Source organism: Mastigoproctus giganteus, chromosome 12 (genome assembly GCF_048544385.1).
Source record: "Mastigoproctus giganteus isolate SK-2022 chromosome 12, ASM4854438v1, whole genome shotgun sequence".
NCBI classification, from domain to species: Eukaryota; Metazoa; Arthropoda; class Arachnida; order Uropygi; family Thelyphonidae; genus Mastigoproctus; species Mastigoproctus giganteus.
The window spans coordinates 8,514,300-8,534,350 of record NC_143586.1 but is presented as its reverse complement, the minus strand read 5'-3'; the positions used below and the strand labels follow the sequence as shown (position 1 = coordinate 8,534,350).

Sequence of the window (20,051 nt, the reverse complement as noted above, 5' to 3'; positions counted from 1 at the left end):
ACACTGTAATTTGCAAAACTTGAGCCTTTCTTCATAAGAGTAACCCTTTGTTCCATTCACTCATCTTGTTGCCTCTCTCTGCACTTGTTCGAACAGTTTAATATCCTTCTTAAAATGAGGCCTCCAGACCTGTATACAGTACTGAAGGTGTGGCCTAACCATTGCCTTATACAAGGGGATAATCACTTAATTATCCCTGCTAGAAAAATTCCTGTATATCATTGACAAGACACCATGAGCTACTTTTGCAGACCGTCTGCACTGCTCAGAAAACTTCATATCTGCCTGCACAATTACCCCCAGGTCCTTTTCGTTCTCTACCACTGTTAGTGTAGTACCACAGAGTTGATACGTTACTCTGGGGTTACTGCTTCCCATATGTAGTACTTTATATTTGTCAATGTTAAACTTCATTTGCCACCTCTCAGCCCATCTGCTCAACTTTTGTAGATCCTGTTGCAGCAGCAGCATACTGTCATAGTGTAATTAACAACCCTGCCAACCTTCGTATCATCTGCAAACTTGAACATTAAGCTTGATATACCATCATCAATATCATTTATAAATACAGAAAACAACAATATACCCAACACTGATCCCTGAGGGACTCCATTAATAACATTAGTCCATGGTGAGGAGTGTCCATTGATTACCACTCTCTGCCTTCTCCCACTCAACCATCCCTTTATCCATAGCAGCAATTTGCCTCCAATGCCACACTACTCCAATTTGTTCAGCAGTCTTCCATGTGCAACAGTATCAAAAGCCCTTCTAAGATCCAAATATATGACATCAAAGTTATTTCCTACATCCAGTTCCTATGTGACTACATAACAGTATCCAATCAAATTGGTCACGCAAGACTTTCCCTTAACAAAACCATGCTGTGTCCGAGCTATAACTGAAGTCTTGTCTAGATGATCCTGCAGTGCTTCTTTAACCAGTGCCTCCATTAATTTTCCTGGAACAGAAGTTAAACTAACAGGTCTATAAATACTTATGTCGGCCTTTGTCCACTTTGTGAATTGGGATCACATTTGCACATCTCCAGTCTATGGGTACCTCCCCTGAGTCCAAAGAAGCTCTCATAATTATGGCTAAAGGTTTGCTTACTTCCTTTGCTGCCTCCTTTAATATAACTGGATAGATCCCATCCACCCCGGGTGCCTTTTTATGTTTATCCTCAACAATTTCTCCTCCACTTTTCCCTCAGTTATTACAAAATCATCTAGCTCACTGCCAGAGTTTATTTCACCTCTGGCATTCCCCTTCCTGAATAACTCCTCATGTGTGAATGTAGATGCAAAATACTCATTTAGTTCATTAGCCACCTGAGTGGGATCATCAACAGTTGAACCATCAATATCCAGTGGACCAATCTGATTCATCCCGTTCCTTCCAGAGTTTACATAGGTAAAGAACTCTTTGTTGTTTTTCTTTGCATCCTTTGCCAAAGATGTCTTGTAATCTGCCTTTACCTGCCTAACCACCTTGGTTACAGATCAGCTTATATCTATCATAGGCTTCCATGTCACCCATTAATTTATATGTATCCCATGAATTTTTCTTCTCTGCCATGTCTCATTAGATCATCTGACATCCATTTAGGCCTAAACTTTAACAATATTTCAAAGTTGTATGTATGTATGTTGGTACGTAAAGCCTAGTTAGCTTACAAGATTAATTCTTTGAATGCTTCCCATTTTGAATTTGCTGTTGGTAACATCATCAGTTGGTCCCACCATATAGAATTTAAATACTGTCTCAAGCCACAGTAGTCACCTTTACGAAAGTAAAAACCCTTCCCTTTACCCCTGATGGTAGTTACCTCTTTGAGTAACTCCCACTTCAGCACACTATGATCACTGTCGCCCTGTAGTTCCTTTATCTGCAGATTCTTAATGCATGAAGAATCACTATTGATAATCAGATCAAGAGTACAACTCCCTCTAGTTGCCTCCCAAACATGTTGCTGTAGAAAACAATCATCCAATAAATCCACAAAAGCCTTTCTAGTGTGTGAGTGACCAACCCATATTCCAATCAATATCTGGGAAATTAAAATCGCCCATTATAAGAATCTGATTTACTGGCCAACTCTATTTCCCTGCATAAGCATTGGGAAATTTTGATCTCCCAATGCTTATGTCACACCAAACTGACTCAACACTGCATTGTCCAGCAATGTCGACTGGCTTCACTTCCTTGGATTTTATGTGTTTCTTAACTAATAGCATAACCCCTCCTTCCTTCCTATCCTGTCTATCCTTTCTGAACACATTGTAGTCCCCAAATTGCAGTTCTGCATTCCTTATATCTGTGTGACACCACGTCTCTCTGATATCCCAACAATATCTGCCTTTGATGTTTTCAGCAATGCCTCAAATTCATCAAATTTATTTACCAAACTCCTAGCATTGGTGTATACGCAAGTATACAAGCACCTGTTCCTATTCTTAGCTACTCTAACACAACCGATGTGTTTACTTGTACTGAAATGACTCCCAGCAGTCTCTGAAATACCCTGCATCTTGTTTTCAGGCTGCTGCTCATTCCAATAGAAGCAGTACAAGAATCACTTTCACCTCTGCCAGTGGCTACTGTTAATCTATTAGTATATAAAGATTTGTCTACGAGTCTGAACAGATGTGATGTTGTGTGAATTAGAATGAGTCCACTTCGAGGAAAGTTCTGTGGCATCTCTATTGCCCTGTTCTCTTCCATATTCCATTTTTTGATAAGTTGAATATATCATCCAGGTTTCTTTTGAGTGAACCTGTTGATTGGTGAGAGAATTCTTGGGCATAGAGTAGAGGCTGCCTATAAGAGTTGTTAGTGGGATCTTTTGGTTATTCTCAGCATCTTTTTGGCCGGTGACTACTTCTGCAAATGTGGGTCGTGATGCACCCTTTCCAGTATGGATTGTATCCTTTAACCTTTTAGGTTTGGTATTATTTTTGGTCGGTATAGTGGAGAGAGCCACCTGAGAAGTCTTTGAGTGTCTACCCCCCCTGGTGTTGTCAGATGCAGGTTTGGGAGAGTTACTGTCATTGAGATCTGCATCTCTGCTATTGAGCTGAGAATCTTATCTCTTTGTGTTACAGCTGCCATTGGACTAAGGGTGACAGGCATATGAGCCATTATAAATAATTTGGGGAATATAATTCCTTTGAACATTGGAATCATGTATCAATTCTACTTCTTGTGGCTTGTTTTCCGAGGTTCTCTGAGCCACAATGAGCAGCGTTGCTGGGTATACTGTTTTCATTGGGCATAAATAGGTTGCTAGTTGATGCACTTGATTGGTTAGGAGACCTATTTCTTGTTTCATGTCATTATTCTGTATACGAAGCTGCCGGTTCTCTTCACATAAATTCTGCAGACTGTCAGAGATGGATATGAATATCCACATTATGTTTTCCAGAAATTCTGCAGTTTACATGGAGAAGAATTTCATGTATTCTGCACAGATGCCACCAATGTTTTTCAAGAAGCTATTTTGCTTATAGTTAAGGAAGGCACTTTCTGCTTGGCTTTCTTTCCTGCATTCCACAGGGTTTTCACATGTTATAATGATTGGTTGTTGACTGCTGATCTCCGGGCCCATTTCACACTCCAGGTTATGTGCTACTGCATCAGTTTAACTTGCAACGTGAGTTTGACTAAAGTTTAATGTTTGGACATCTGTTTGTTTATTTTCTCCCTCCAAGTCATCCTGGATATCCACACATTCTGATGCATTTGTCATTTGTTCTTTACTTTCTTTGCAGAATGGGCAAATGTATTTTTGACATCGCTGCTTGTTGAACCGCTTTATATCACATTTGGTACAGGCTGCACAGTAAAATTGCCAACATGACGTACATTGGATTACCGCTTCCTGGTGTACTTTACAATGGAAGCACGTGGGATGGCTTGTTGAAATTTCTGATTCGGCCATACTTTTCCTTTAGGTGAGTAACTTACTTTGCCTTTAGGTGAGTAATATGATGAGTAACTTCTAAACTTAACTTCTCTGAACATTTCCCATTTAGTATTTCTACATGTTAGATTCACTTACTGTGAATTGCAGTTGGGCAGCAACTGACCAATCTACTCAGTCATAAAGGCCCCAGTATAGGATAACCAGATGTGGTTTTTCTCGGATTTGTCCTTGGCATCACAAAACTTTCTTTTCAGAATAATCATATGTCCCAGTTTTCTTAAATTTTGAACATAATGGTCTGCTCAGCAGTTTTTATCATTTGCACTTGAAGGAATTCATTTTTAATCTCAAATTAGATCTACCAAATTAAATTTTGTCAATAAGCAGATTTGTGCATAAATTCTTATGTGTATAAGTCTACCTGGAAAAGCCACTTATGCACATAAGTGGCTACCAGTACTACCTGGAAAAGCCACTTATGCACATAAGTTCTTCAACAACTGATTCTAAGTAAATAAGCATGACAGTTGGGCATATATTTCCCTTCCTTCTCTTCTATATATATGGTGTGGGCATTCATCATGTTATAAAAATGTTATGAGATAGAATAAAATGTTCTTGCATCTGAAATCATGTATCTGTGTGTTTTATTCCTCCACACTGTGTAAACACTGACCACTGGTTATATTGGACTAAGTACACTTTCATTTAGTATATTATCTGTGAGTTATTTTATTTTATTTTCTTAGTTTCCAAACAAGTGCAACTGTTACAATCTGTCTGATATTGGTTTAGGTCTAGTAAGAGGGTCTCCTAAGTAGCAAATTTAAGCTCCTGTACTGCTGTTTGGTTTGTATCTGCCAGCTGGTTAACAAATTCTATTAATCGGAATCAACCAATTAAAAAGTATCATTTATAATAACAATAAATCCATATTTTTAAATAATTAAAGGATAAAGACGAAATATCTTTACAAATAAATAAAAATATGAAAAATTTTAAATATTATTTTATTAACGTACCCAAAGGTTATTCCCATTTCTTTACAGGGTACAAATTCGTACATTTTATACACCTAAATAGAAAATATCAAATATGCAAATATGTAAATTGCAAATATACACATATTCATATTAAAAGGTCTAAATTAGGTATATTAATAAGCAAAATCAGAAATTATGAAATGAAACACATTTTCTGCATTCCAATCTATGCAGAGTTTAATGCTTTTAAAATCCTTGTTTTCCAGATACACTGGAATATATTTCTTCAATGGCTTCTTTTGAATGCTTGTACACTGGTAGGTAGTAGTAGTAGTAGTGGCATATGATGCAAGAAAGCAAGTGTATGAGCTTATGCAGCATCAGCCAAAAAAAAAAAAAATCACACCATTCCCTCCAATGCCTGTCCAGTTCCTCCTTAAATTTATTCAACCTATCAACTTCCACAACGACAGATGGAAGTTTGTTCCAGCAATTAACCACCCGCTGGCTAAAAGCAAATTTCCGCACATCTATTCTACATCATCTTTTCTTAATTTGAATTTATGTCCCCTTAGGTTCGTAATCTAAACAAGTGGAAGGATCCCATCAGAATTCAGCGTGCTCAACCCATTCAAGTCCTTATACACCTCAATCAGATCACCGTGCAGGTGCCTAGTCTCCAGCCACTGCAATTTGCAGAACTTAAGCCTCCCTTGGTAAGAGGATCCCTTCATTCCCCTCACCAATCTTGTTGCCCTTCTCTGTACACGCTCAAGCAAATCTACATCCTTCCTAAAATGAGGCCTCCAGACCTGTACGCAGTACTCAAGGCGTGGCCCGACCATTGCCTTATACAGAGGGACAATCACCACCTTTTCCCAGCAAAATTCCTATATATCATTGACAAAACCCCATGACCTGCCCTGGCAGTCTCTCTGCATTGCTCATAAAACTACATATCTCACTGCACAATTACTCCCAGGTCTTTTTCATTTTCTACCACCATAAGCGTAGTACCACACAGTTGATACATTTCTCTGGGGTTACTTCTACCCATATGCAGTACTTTGCATTTGTCAAGGTTAAACTTCAGTTGCCACTTCTTGGCTCATCTGCCCAAATTATCTACATCCTGTTGCAGTAGCACACTGCCATTACTGTCATTAACAACCCTGCCAACCTTTGTATCACTGCAAACTTTGACATTAAGCCTGATATACCTTCATCAATATCATTGATAAATATACAAAACAACAGTGGACCCAACACCGAACTAATAACACTAATGTTATTAGTGGAGTCCCACTGGTATGTGGGACTCCACTAATAACATTAGTCCACGAAGAGCAGCACCCATTGATTACCACCCTCTGTCTTCTCCCATTTAACCATCCTTTTATCCACTGTAGCAACTTAACCTTAATACCATTATACTCCAATTTGTACAATAGTCTTCCATGCGCAACAGTGTCAAAAGCTTTCCTGAAATCCAAATATATTATATCAAAATTATTTTTTGCATCCAGTTCCTTTATAACCACATCATAATATCCTATCAAATTTTGTCAGACAAGACATTCCCTTAACAAACCCATGCTGTGTCTGAATTATTGCTGCAGTCTTGTCTAGATGATACTGCAATGCATCTTTAACCAGTGACTCCATAATTTTACCCAGAACAGAAGTTAAACTAACTGGTCTGTAATTACTCGTGTCACCCTTCAATCCCCCTTTGTGAATTGGGGATACATTTGCACATCTCCAGTCCATGGGAACCTCCCCTGAGTCCAAGGATGCTCTCATTATGGCTAAGGGCTTGCTTAGTTGCTTTGCCGCCTCCTTTAATACAACTGGATAGATCCCATCCACCCCAGGTGTTTTTCTTATGTTTAACTTCAACAATTTCTCCTTTACTTTGCTCTCAGTTATTACAAAATCATTAAGTAAAAAAAAAAAAAAAAAAGGTAAAGTGCAGCCATTATCAACCCACTGCAGGATGGAAGCCTCCTCAACAATTTATGCTGAGGGAAATGGACCATAGTCTGCCACGCTGGTCCAGTGCGGGTAGGCAGATCGACCGTATTCAGCAGTTAGGGGCTTGAACTCCGGTCTACTGAAGGAGCGTGTGCTACTGCACTCCTGCTCCTGACCACTCGGCTACAATTTGATCACCTTCTGCCATTTTCAAACCTTAATAAATCCTCATGTGTTTGAATGAAATACTCATTGAGTTTGTTACTATCTGAGCAGGATCATCAACAGTCGAACCATCGAATGTCAAGTGGACCAATCAGATTCATCCCCTTCCTTTTAGAGTTTATACAGGGTGATTCACTACCAGTGCGATAAACTAGCAGGAGGTGTAGGGAGCACAAAGACGAATCAGAATCACATAGCATTGCAGGGTCCGAAATGCCTTCTTCATGTGGTAGAGGACGTTGAACGGGAGGTCGCGTGAACAGCGACCCTGCTGGAAGTCAGCATTTGCAAACCATTTCTGTTGAAGAAACCAAGTAGCAAAAGTCCTCCGGAGTGGATAATCTGCAGGCACCAATGATTGGACACGTTGCAGATGGTATGAACTCATTTGGTTTGTTGACAGTATCCTCCATACAGTGGATTGGGAAATACCCAATCGTTGGCCTATTGCTCGAGTACTCGTACTCGGATTGCCTTCTGCAAGACGTAGGACATTCTCCTCATTGTCTGGCGTCCTCGTCATTCGCTCTCGATTCATGGTAGCTCTTGTGAAACAACCAGTCTCACTTAACCCCTCTGTGCACACGTGCAAAAATCGTATGATGAGGAGCACGCCTGTGCGGGAAACGTTCCTAGTACAAGTGCAGAGCGGTGCGCTCATTACAGTCCGCAGCTCCATACGAGAGGTGCATGTCGGCCAGTTCAACGTTTGAATACTCGTCCTTCCTACTGTCTTGGGAAACGGTTCGCAAATGATGACTTCCAGCGGGATCGCTGTTCACGCGACCTCCCGTTCAACGTCCTCTACCGCATGACGAAGGCATTTCGGACCCTGCAATGCTATGTGATTCCGATTCGTCTTTGTGCCCCCTACACCTCCTGCAAGTTTGTCGCACTGGCAGTGAATCACCCTGTATAAGTAAAGAAATCCTTGCTGTTTTCCTTAGCATCTTTTGCCAAGGATTTCTCGTAATCTGCCTTCGCCTGCCTAACCTTCTTTGTGAGTCAATTAGAGACTAGCTTATACCTGCCATAGGCTTCTGAGTCGCTTGATAATTTATATGCATCCCATGCATTTTTCTTCTCTGTTACGAGACTCATTAGTTCATTTGATAACCATTTAGGCCTAAACCTTGAAGAATATTATATACTTGGATCTTAGAAAGGCTTTTGATACTGTTGCACATGGAAGACTGCTGCACAAATTGGAGCAGTGTGGCATTGGAGGCAAATTGCTGCTATGGATAAAGGGGTGGTTGAGGGGGAGAAGACAGAGAGTGGTAATCAATGGACACTGCTCATCGTGGACTAATGTTATTAGTGGAGTCCCTCAGGGTTCAGTATTGGGTCCTTTATTGTTTTCGGTATTTATAAATGATATTGATAATGGTATATCAAGCTTAATGTCCAAGTTTGCAGACGATACGAAGGTTGGCAGGGTTGTCAAGGACACTACTGACACTATGCTGCTGCAACAGGATCTGGGAAGGTTGAGCAGATGGGCTGAGAGGTGGCAAATGAAGTTTAACATTCACAAATGTAAAGTACTACATATGGGAAACAGCAACCCCAGAGCAACGTATCAACTCTGTGGTACTACACTGACAGTGGTAGAGAATGAAAGGGACCTGGGGGTGGTTGTGCAGGCAGATATGAAGTTCTCTGAGCAGTGCAGACGGGCTGCAAGAGTAGCTCATGGTGTATTGTCAATGATATATGGGAATTTTTCTAGCAGGGATAAGGAGGTGATTATTCCCTTGTATAAGGCAATGGTCAGGCCACACCTAGAGTACTGTATACAGGTCTGGAGGCCTCATTTCAAGAAGGATGTAGAGCTGCTGGAACGAGTACAGAGAAGGGCAACAAGATTAGTGAATGGAACAAAGGGGTGCTCTTACGAAGAAAGGCTTAAGTTTTGCGAATTACAGTGTCTGGAGACTAGGCACCAGCGAGGTGATCTGATAGAGGTGTACAAAGCCTTGAATGGTTTGAGCATGCTCAATGCTGATCGGATTCTTCCTCTTGCTCAGAATAATCACCTGAGAGGGCATAAATTCAAATTGAGGAAAGACAGATGTAGGATAGATGTGCGGAAATTTGCCTTTAGCCAGCGAGTGGTTGGTAGGTGGAACAGACTTCCATCCCTTGTCGTGGAAGTTGATAGCCTAAATAAGTTTAAGGCTCAGCTGGACAGGTATTTCGAACGAACAGAGGGGTGAAGTGGAAGTGGTTATTTTTTATTTATTTATTTTACTTTATTTTTTTTTTTTTTTGGCTGATGCTGCATAAGCTTGCTTTCTTGCATCAAATGCCTCTACTAATGCTAATATTTCTTAATAGGTATGAAACTTTTAGTAGCATCCACGATTAATTCCTTGAATGCTTCCCACTTAGAATTTACTGTTGGTAACATCGTCAGTTGATCCCACTGTACAGAATTTAAAAACTTTCTGAGACCACTATACTCACCTTTACGGAAGCAAAAATCCTTTCCCCTACCCTTGATGGTAATTATATCTTTAAGTAAATCCCACATCAGTACACTATGAGCACTGCCACCTAGTGGTTCCTTTATCTGCAAATTCTTAATACAAGAATGATCACTGCTGATAACCAGATCAAGAGTATTACTCTCTCTGAATGCCTCTTGAACATGTTAAAATAAACAATTTCATTTTAATAACCACATTACTATCAAAGCTTACACAGTGCATCCATATAAGTTACTATATTAATAACTCATTTTTCAGTAAAAACAGATTATTTGCATCCTGATTATATGCATTCTTCTGCTTGCAGATGTTGTTGTTGTTATTTAGTTTTTAGGAGCATTGGCAACTAAGGCCATATTGCTCCAGGGATATGCGGTGGTCATTCTCTGACCTTTCCGCATCCTCCATATTTGGTGGCTCACGGGCTCGAACCCCGGTCTAATCAAGAAGCATGTGCTACGCACTGCTGCTGCTCCTGGCCACCTGGCTACGGAGGTGCCTATTTGCAGATGGACATTATATAAACTTGATAGTAACAAGGTTATTAAATAAGAAAAAAGTTTATTTTCAAAAAAAAAAAAAAAAAAGCTATTGTAGAGGAAATAAAAACACATTTGAAATTTTGAAATATCTGGTACAAACCTGTATATATAAATTAGTCTTCTTCATAAAAATCCCTACAGATTTGAATACAAAGTATCATACTTCCTTTCACATTTAATTTCTTAATACATATGCCCTTTAAAAATTACTTCAGTAGCATTTCATTTCATAATTTAGAAAAACCTATGTTAATAATAATCCTTTAAATAAAATAAATAAATAAATATCAGTTTATTGGCAAGAGATAACATATTTTGTTTAAAGTACATAGGTCATTGAATAAAATTTTATTCTATTCAATGACTTATATACATGAGACTTCTCAAAGGAAACACCTCAGAAAAAAAAAAAAAGAAAAAAAAAAAAAAAACAGAGACAAAAGTTGCTAGCTAAAGAGAAAGAATTAAGATTGATCACTTCACTTTTGGTTCACTGGAAAGTCTGTTTAATAATTCTGATGGAAAGGGAGGGAAAATGCATAATCTATTACAATTCTATGAGCTGTTGAGAAAGGGATGGATTTCTCATCCCTTTCCCAACTACCAACAGAGTTTGTCTAAGCAGCAGGTACCATTCAATCTTGTAACAAATGGAGCATGTCCAGAAAGATCCAATAAACAATTTAATAAGAGTTTAATATAAATTTAGGTGATGGGGTAAAATCTGTGTATTAATTTAAGTATTGTGTGTATTGTATATCTATATATTATTTATTTATTATATTACAATAACCTTACTGCATGATTTACAGTTTACTTATAATTTAAACCTATGCCAATCTTATTATTGAAGGATTAATAATAATCCTTTAAAACAAAATAAATAAATACCAGTTTATTGGCAAGAGATAACATAGTTACAAGGAAACCCACCTACTCTGAATGGCCAAGGCATATGTTTTGTTATTAATCTTACCTCATAGCCACATTTTTATATCTTGAATCCATTCAGGTGATTGTTTTATATTTCTTTATATTCATATTTTATATTTATATTTATTAATGATATTGATGTATGTGTTTCAAGTTTGATATCAAAGTTTGCTGATGATACAACATGGACAGGGTAGTTAATAGCATTTAAGTATGGTATGCTAATTCATAATCGGGGTATGCTAATTCATGAAGATTTAGATAAACTTGCCAGATCGACTGAAAAATGATGGTTTTGGTTTAACACTAATAAATGCAAGGTATACAAGGAAACCCACCTACTCTGAATGGCCAAGGCATATGTTTTTTTATTAATCTTACCTCATAGCCACATTTTTATATCTTGAATCCATTCAGGTGATTGTTTTATATTTCTTTATATTCATATTTTATATTTATATTTATTAATGATATTGATGTATGTGTTTCAAGTTTGATATCAAAGTTTGCTGATGATACAACGTGGACAGGGTAGTTAATAGCATTTAAGTATGGTATGCTAATTCATAATCGGGGTATGCTAATTCATGAAGATTTAGATAAACTGGCCAGATCGACTGAAAAATGATGGTTTTGGTTTAACACTAATAAATGCAAGGTACTGCATTTGGGTAAAAATAATCCCAGAAAAACATACTATTTGGGTAGTACCAAACTAAAGGTAGCTGATAAAGAAAAAGACCTAGGGGCAACTGTACAATATGACATGAAGATGGTGCAGACAAGCTGTAGAACAATTCATGTTGTCCTCTCAGCTATATACAAGAACTTTGCCAGCAAGATAAAGAGGTCATTATCCTAATGTATATAGCAATGTATAGTTAGGCTAACTGGTATGCTGCATACTAACAGGCTTGGAAACTTTATTTTAGGAGGGCCATAGATATCTTGGAAATGATACAAAGAAGATCAGCAAGATTAGTTTGATGTAAAAAAAGGTATTCTTACCATGAAAGACTGGGACCCTACAGCATTTGGAAACTAGGAATTTGCATGGTGACCTAACTAAAGTGTTTAAATAAACTAAATGCCGGTAGCATCTTTACGCTTTCTGTGATGAGTCAAGATGAGTAAAGCTGCTTTCACAGCATTTATATAAAGGGAAAAAAAAAATTAATTCAAACAGAATCCTGCAGAAATCTGACTTCCGCTAGAGGGCAACTGATTGTTAAGAAATAAACTTTTCTATGTAGTGTTATGGAAATGTGTAGTCTCTGAATAAATTTGAAGGATTGAACAATTATTAAAAGGAATAGGCACAAAAATTGGAGAGAATTTTATTTTTTGGATGATGCTGAATAAACTTTATTTCCTTATATCATTTTGTCAATGCCAATATTATTTTAGAAATAACTTTTTCTCATGCCATTTGTTTCCCCACAGCCTGGATATCATTTATTTTGAATCTCAGTACAATTTCAAATTTTTATTAACAGAACTTTTAGATGAAATCTTTAATTACAACCTCCATTTACAATGATTGCTTTTTAATCCAAAACTTACCCCAAGTAGCCATGTCTCATCAAGAAAACTTGAATTCTGTATAAAAAATAATAATAAATGGAACTGTCAGCAAGTATTTCCTAAAAAATTAATAATTAATATGTAATGTTTAATTAAATAATAGCATTATAGATCATAAATAGAAAGATTTTATGATAGAAATTATTATAATAATGTGTTTACAAATATATATATATAATGATATAACTGAGGAGAAATGATATTTTCATATGATTAACTGTGAGGATGGATTTACATGCATATAAAATAGAATATGAACATACATCCTCTAGCACTATGCTGCTTAAGAACACTGGTTTGGATCTCAGAAAAACTGTCAAAAATGGTGCCACTTCAGATGGCATTTCACTTTGGGGAACAAAAAATAATCAGCAGGTGCCAACTCCAAAGAATATATGGGATGGTGAAGCACCCAATGCCCTTCCATGCAAGAAATTGCTTGACAAATGGTCACACTGTGTGAAGGTGCATTGCCACGAAGCAAGAACCATTCACCTGACTTGGTCACATCTGGCCTAACATGCCAAATTCTTTTCAACAGTCTGTACATTGCTCCTCTGTAAAATTCAGAGTTGACTGTTTGTCTTTCAGGTACAAACTTTTTGTGCACAACTTTTTGGTAACTACAGATGGGTTAGTGTGACTTCAGTGGTAGGAAAAATCTTAGAAGCAGTGATTAAGAGGGCAATCCAAGCGCATTTAAAATAGATATGGCAATCTGAAGGACACACACAACATGGCTTTGTTAAAGGTAAATCATGCTTAACTAACTCAGTAGGCTATTTTAACACAATTACTCATGAGCTGGATTTGGGAATAATTTTGACCAAGTTTATTTGGATTTCAGCAAAGCATTTGACTCAGTCCCTCATGAGAGGCTACTGTATAAGCTTGAACAGGTTGGGATTACTGGTAAGATTCTGAGATGAATTGAAGGGTGGCTGCAGAGCAGAAGGCAGAGGGTTATGATTAATGGATATTCTTCAGATTGGAGTGGGGTCCTTCAAGGATCAGTACTTGGACCACTGTTGTTTCTCATTTGCATAAATGAGAAACATAAATCCTTCAAGGATCAGTACTTGGACCACTGTTGTTTCTCATTTGCATAAATGCAATCGATGAAAGGATGGAAGGCATGATGTCAAAATTTGAAGATGTTATGAAGATTGGCAAATTGTTAATGATCAGCAACAAGCACTCCTTCAGGATGACTTGTACAAACTTCAAAGATCTGACCATCTCTGAAGTCTGTTCAAGTGGCAGCTATGTTTTAATGCTGCTATATGCAAAGGTCTTACACTTGGGGAAAGCAATCCACAAATAAATTATACACTTGATGGGGTTGAATTAAAAACAGTGAAGGAGGAAAGGGATCAGGAAGTTACAATGTGGAGTTACAAAACATTATCTATTGTCCTTTTAATGTGTGTATGTATTTTTCACTTATAATTCTATGTACACCCTTCTAGCCAACCAGCTGTACAGGGGGTGAAATCAAGCTTAATGAATTGAATAATAATAAGAACCCCAGGGGCTCACATCTGGTGAGTATGGGCTTGGCAAACCCAGGGTCCTGAGCTGGATATCATCATTCTTCTCTTTCTTGGTGATTTCTCTCTCTCTCTCTCCCTCTCTCTCTCTCTCTCTCTCTCTCTCCCTCTCTCTCTTAGGGTAATATTTGGGAATTTTTTATTTTTTATTTTTTTTTGGCTGATGCAGCATAAGCCTCAGGCTTCCTTGCACCATATGGCTAATAATAATAATAAAGTACTTCGGTATACAAAATAAGCTGATTATGTTTGCTGTCCATTTCCTGAAATAATTTCAAATATTTGAGAGTTAAAAGGTTTACCCTTAACGTAATTAATCACCTTAACAACTTCATCTAATATTATTTTCAGGCATTTGCTTTGCAGCTGATGACTGTCTGTGTATAATACGATTCCATATTGTTTCAGGAGCAACCACTTGTATGTGTCCTCGCAAACCTGAAATTTGTCCTGCCATTTCTTTGTTTTGTTAGTTGTTGGTGCATCGGCTTCTGTGGCCATAATGCACCTCCCAAGGTTTTTTGCAGTACTCTGATACAAGCCCGAGGTGGGATTCAAACCCACAACCTTTGGGTTGCTAGGCAGGCACTTTACCCACCCAACTACCTGCCATTGCACGAGCCCCGTCAGTACAAATTCCAGCATATTTTGACCATTCCATTTGGTGTGTTTTTATAAAACCATTTAATATACCAAATATAGCTGAACCAGTTGTATGTGTTTCTAACTGTTAACAAAATAACAAATCTTCATAAATTTTGTTATTACAATCATAACATCAATGGCGTAGCCAAGATTTTTTGTCGGCAGGTACATTCACAAAAAAAAGGTGCCAATTGGTTAATGCTAAAAAGCGCCACAATACCAAATTTGCGTCAGGGGTACAATGTACCTGCTGACTCTACCCTGGCTGCATCACTGCATAACGTATAAAAGCTAACAGATTAGCATTTTGAGAAATATCTCTTTTTTAATCTAACTGAAACAAATAATATCGGCTCTTACTTACTGTGGCAACTAGTTGCTGTTTTATATTTTCTGCTATTTTTTGAAATTCTCCTGCTTACTGTATTGTCTTTTCTCCTAATAAAGTTGATGTCATTATTTTTGCTGCAGGTAAATAAGTAATGTTCTATGACAAAACTTGTGATTCTATCAGTATATTTTTAGGAAAATAAACATATATTACTTGATACCTTCTGAAAGTTTCGCAGACTTTCTGGAACTGGTCTACGCAACCCCAGGTGTCCACGGACCCAAGTTTGGGAAACGCTGTTACAGGACATTTCATATCAGCACAGCATTCATCCCTGACTTACCTCGATTGTTTAGTGAAATTTGATACAACAATACAGCCACTCCCTGACTTATATAAGGGTTGCATTCTGCGGAACTCTACATGTCGGAATTTCCCTAAATGCTTATGCAGCACTTGCAACTGTGCGCTGAATTTGATCGAAACAAAAAAGAAATGTTCAACGAACATGTAAATAGAATTATTTATTCAATTTTTTTAATCTCATGTACGGAAAAAATTACAAAAGTGTACAATATTTTAAAAATTTTAAAATTATAAAATTACAAAAAGAGAGAGGAGACAGGCATAACGTCAGCAAGTTTACCTTTGGAGCATCGTTACCAGAATTAACTCTCCAGCTGATAAGCACATAGCTGCGGAAGTTTAGGGCTGTGGAGATTTAGAATGGGTTTTTTCCAACACATCACAAAATTTCTCTGCAGCTGCAGAATTGGCACTGGTGACTTCACCGCATACTTTAATGTTTTGGAAACCAATATGATGCTTGACCCTATTAAACTATCCATTGCTTGCCGTGAACTTGGCTTGGGGTTAGCCGTACTTATCCTTAATATCATCACAAATACTTCTTGCTTTTGCTTAAATGGCCACTGGACTCAGGGGCACTTGCTTCAGAATCTCATTTTCCATCCATATTATTAATAGCTTTTCCACCTTCAACATGGCACTTGAACAAGGTTTAGGCCTAAATGTTATCTAATGAACTAATGAGACTCGTAACAGGGAAGAAAAATGCATGGGATGCATATAAATTATCAAGCGACTCAGATGCCTATGGCAGATATAATCAGATATAATGGCAGATAGTCTGTAATCAGGTCACAAAGGAGGTTAGGCAGGCGAAGGCAGAAGGCAGATAGCAAACAAACTGAATGAGTATTTTGCATCTACATTCACACATGAGGAATTATTAAAGTTTGAAAATGGCAGAAGGTTATCAAATTGTAGCAGGATACTTAATGATTTTGTAATAATTGAGAGCAAAGTGGAGGAGAAATTGTTGAAGTTAAACATAAGAAAAGCACCTGGGGTAGTAATAGTGGCATGTGATGCAAGAAAGCAAGTATATGAGCTTATGCAGCATCAGCCAAAAAAAAAAAAAAAAAACACCATTCCCTCCAAATGCCTGTCCAGTTCCTCCTTAAATTTATTCAACCTATCAACTTCCACAACGACAGATGGAAGTTTGTTCCAGCAATTAACCACCCTCTGACTAAAGGCAAATTTCCGCACATCAATTCTACATCTGTCTTTTCTTAATTTGAATTTATGCCCCCTTAGGTTCGTAATCTGAACAAGTGGAAGGATCCCATCAGAATTCAGCGTGCTCAACCCATTCAAGTCCTTATACACCGCAATCAGATCACCGCGCAGGTGCCTAGTCTCCAGCCACTGCAATTTGCAGAACTTAAGCCTCTCTTGGTAAGAGGATCCCTTCATTCCCCTCACCAATCTTGTTGCCCTTCTCTGTACACGCTCAAGCAAATCTACATCCTTCCTAAAATGAGGCCTCCAGACCTGTACACAGTACTCAAGGCGTGGCCCGATCATTGCCTTATACAGAGGGACAATCACCACCTTTTCCCAGCAAAATTTCTATATATCAACCGGTGCAATACCACCACTTTATAATTACTGGAGGCTTGAAGTGGAGGAACCCATGTTTAGTCTCCAGAGCTAAGTTCCGGTAAACCCTTCCCCATCTCTTCCATCATGCAGTATGATTGATGACTTTTGAGGTTATGATGAACATCGTGGCGAGATCCAATCTTCCTTACATTTCGAGGGTACAGCCCTAAAACGGTGTTCGCAGGCCGGCCGCTAGTTAGTACACCGGACCAGACCGAACCTATTGGTAACTCTCTAGGAGGCTTCCAGATCAGCTAATGTATAATCTTGCTACCTCTACTCTGTCAGATAGTGACTAGAGGGAGTCCAAGTAGTGTGTATGCGGGGGGCATTGTCGAGGCCACGTTATGTCAAGGATCTGGGTATATTCTTACCATGTGTATGCCATATCCAAATATTTCATCACTTCATACAGCATGTCCCACCCACTTTTTCTCACTATTGAATACACCATGAATTGTCAAATTAATAGAGTAAGCATATCTGTGAAAAGATCTAAACCTCCCAAACACTTCCTAATTCACAAATATACGTGGTCTCAATTCTAATCTCAATGATGTCTATTTCCACTTGCAGTCTGTCAAACCCCATGTACTTTTTCTTAAAGAATCTCAGTTATCGGTTGATTCAACTACTGCTCATCTCAGTTGCCCAAATTATTCGCTGTACGATTCCTTTCCCTCAAAGGTGGTACTTGTGCATGTGTCTGTTCCGATATTCCCTGTCAGAGACTTGGTAATTTGGAATTTCCTCATTTCAATCTTCTCTGGCTTAAAATCTCTCTACCTCATTGTGTCAAATTCATCTGTTGTCTCTACCGTTCTCCCAAATCCACTAATCACTTGGAGCTCTTTGACTTCCTCTCTTTGCAACTTGACTTTCTCCGGTCCAACTTTTCTAACAGTGAGGTAATTTTCCTTGTTGATTTTAATGTTCACAACTCAGGCTGGCTTCCGTTTTCTAGTCACACCGACCCAGCTGGTCGAAATGCTGAGGGTTTTGCAATTACTAATGACCTTGCACAGATTGTTCCTTTACCTACAAGAATACCGGATAATTCTAACCATACAGCCAACACACTTGATCTTTTTCTCACAAACAACCTTTGTAAGTACACAGTCGAAGTGAGAGGTCCTTTAGACACCTCAGATCACAACTTGGTGATTGTCTTTTCTCCAATGGAGCCTTTATCCCATGGCTATTCCCAATCTTGTATTGTTTGGCATTACAAGAATGCAAAGTGGGATGACCTGCGACATTTCTTTTCTTCTTTTTCTTGGTCGGATTACTGTTTCAAAACTTCTGATGTCAACATTTGCTCAGATCGTGTCAGTGAAATTATTCTTGTAGGAATGGAATCCTTTATTCCACACTCCACTTTAAAATCTTGTCCTTTATCTAAACCTTGGTTTTCCAATAAATGTGCTAAGGCTGTTCAAGAGAAGAACGTTGAATATCGTAATTGGCTTGTTTCTAATTCTTCAGTTTCATTTTCTGCTTACACCAAAGCTCGCAACAATTGTAAAGCAGTTATTAATCAGTCCAAACTAGATTTTGAACAGGCTAAGAGTAGAAAACTTGCTTCTTGCCCTAATGTTAGCCAAGCATTCTGGTCTCTTCCCAAAGCTATTGCCGCAACATATACCCATCTCTGCTCCCACCTCTGTCAAAACCAGATGGTTCTGTTGTCACTTCAGCCAAGGATAAGGCTGACCTGCTAGCATCCCATTTTTCTTCCAACTCATGTATTAATGATCTTGGTAAAACACCTCCCGCCATTCCCAACACACTCCATTCAATTCCTCCTGTGGTCTTCCATCAAAAGGATGTCAGAAGGATTTTAACAAATGTTGATGCTAAGAAAGCTCCAGGTCCTAATGGTATTTCTCCACTGTTCTCAAAACCTGTGCTCCTGAACTTACTCCTGTCCTTTGCCATCTTTTTTCACATTCTTATTCCAAAGGTGTGTTTCCTTCTGCTTGGAAATTTGCTCATATCCAGCCAGTTCCTAAAAAGGGTGACAAATCTCTCCTATTCAATTATCATTCCATTGCAATTACTTCTACTCTTTCTAAAGTAATGGAGAAATCAATTAACCACCAACTCTTAAACTACCTAGAAACTTTCCATCTGATCAACAATCGCCAGTATGGATTCCGACAGTGTCGATCCACTGATGATATTCTGGCTTATGTTACCCATTTATGGACAAATTCAATGAAAAAGTTTGGTGAAATACAAGAAGTTGCTCTTGACATCTCAAAGGCTTTTGATCGTGTTTGGCATAAATGTCTTCTAAACAAGCTTTTATCTTATGGTTTCCCAACTGTTTTTAGTAATTGGTTATGCAGTTTTCTCTCTGATCGCTTACTGAGGGTGATGGTAGATGGCTCTCTGTCTTCTAACTTCTCCACTAATGCTGGTGTCCGCCAAGGTTCAGTTCTTTCCCCCACTCTTTTCCTCTTGTATATTAATGATCTTCTTCCATTGACTGGAAATCCTATCCATAGTTTTGCTGATGATAGCACATTGCATTCCACTTTCCATTTTCAGATTAATAAGTAAAAAAGAATGAAGAGAAGATTCTGAAAATTTATTTATGCTTTTTATATGATTGAAGATTTCAGTGAAGGGGAACTCATTTCACCATAATACCGTAACGTTAAAACCCACAGAATTCCAGTTATTGGTATTATCGCAAGTGCAATAAGATCGAGTTTACTACCCATTTATAACAGAAAAGGCCAATAAACTGGAAAGTGCAAATTATTTTTTATTGTTTTATGGTCATCATCAACATCAGCCATTTTCAATCCACTGCAGGATGAAGGCCTCTCCAGCAACTTTCCAGTTCCTTCTGTTTTGAGCACTGGCAATCCATTTACTACCCAAAACT

At 38.2% G+C, this 20,051-nt stretch overlaps 1 protein-coding gene across 3 annotated transcripts in view; it reads right to left on the bottom strand.

Moving 5' to 3' along the window:
* LOC150076660 (uncharacterized) overlaps positions 1-20,051 on the bottom strand; it is a 349,756-nt gene that overhangs the window by 163,341 nt on the left and 166,364 nt on the right. For all 3 annotated transcript variants that reach the window (XM_090386112.1, XM_090386111.1, XM_090386113.1), the window contains 2 exons: positions 12,638-12,673; positions 4,948-5,000 (listed from right to left, as the gene is read on the bottom strand). In XM_090386112.1, coding sequence (XP_090242238.1) covers positions 4,948-5,000; positions 12,638-12,673 — 89 coding nt within the window. The remainder of the gene's footprint in view (positions 1-4,947; positions 5,001-12,637; positions 12,674-20,051) is intronic.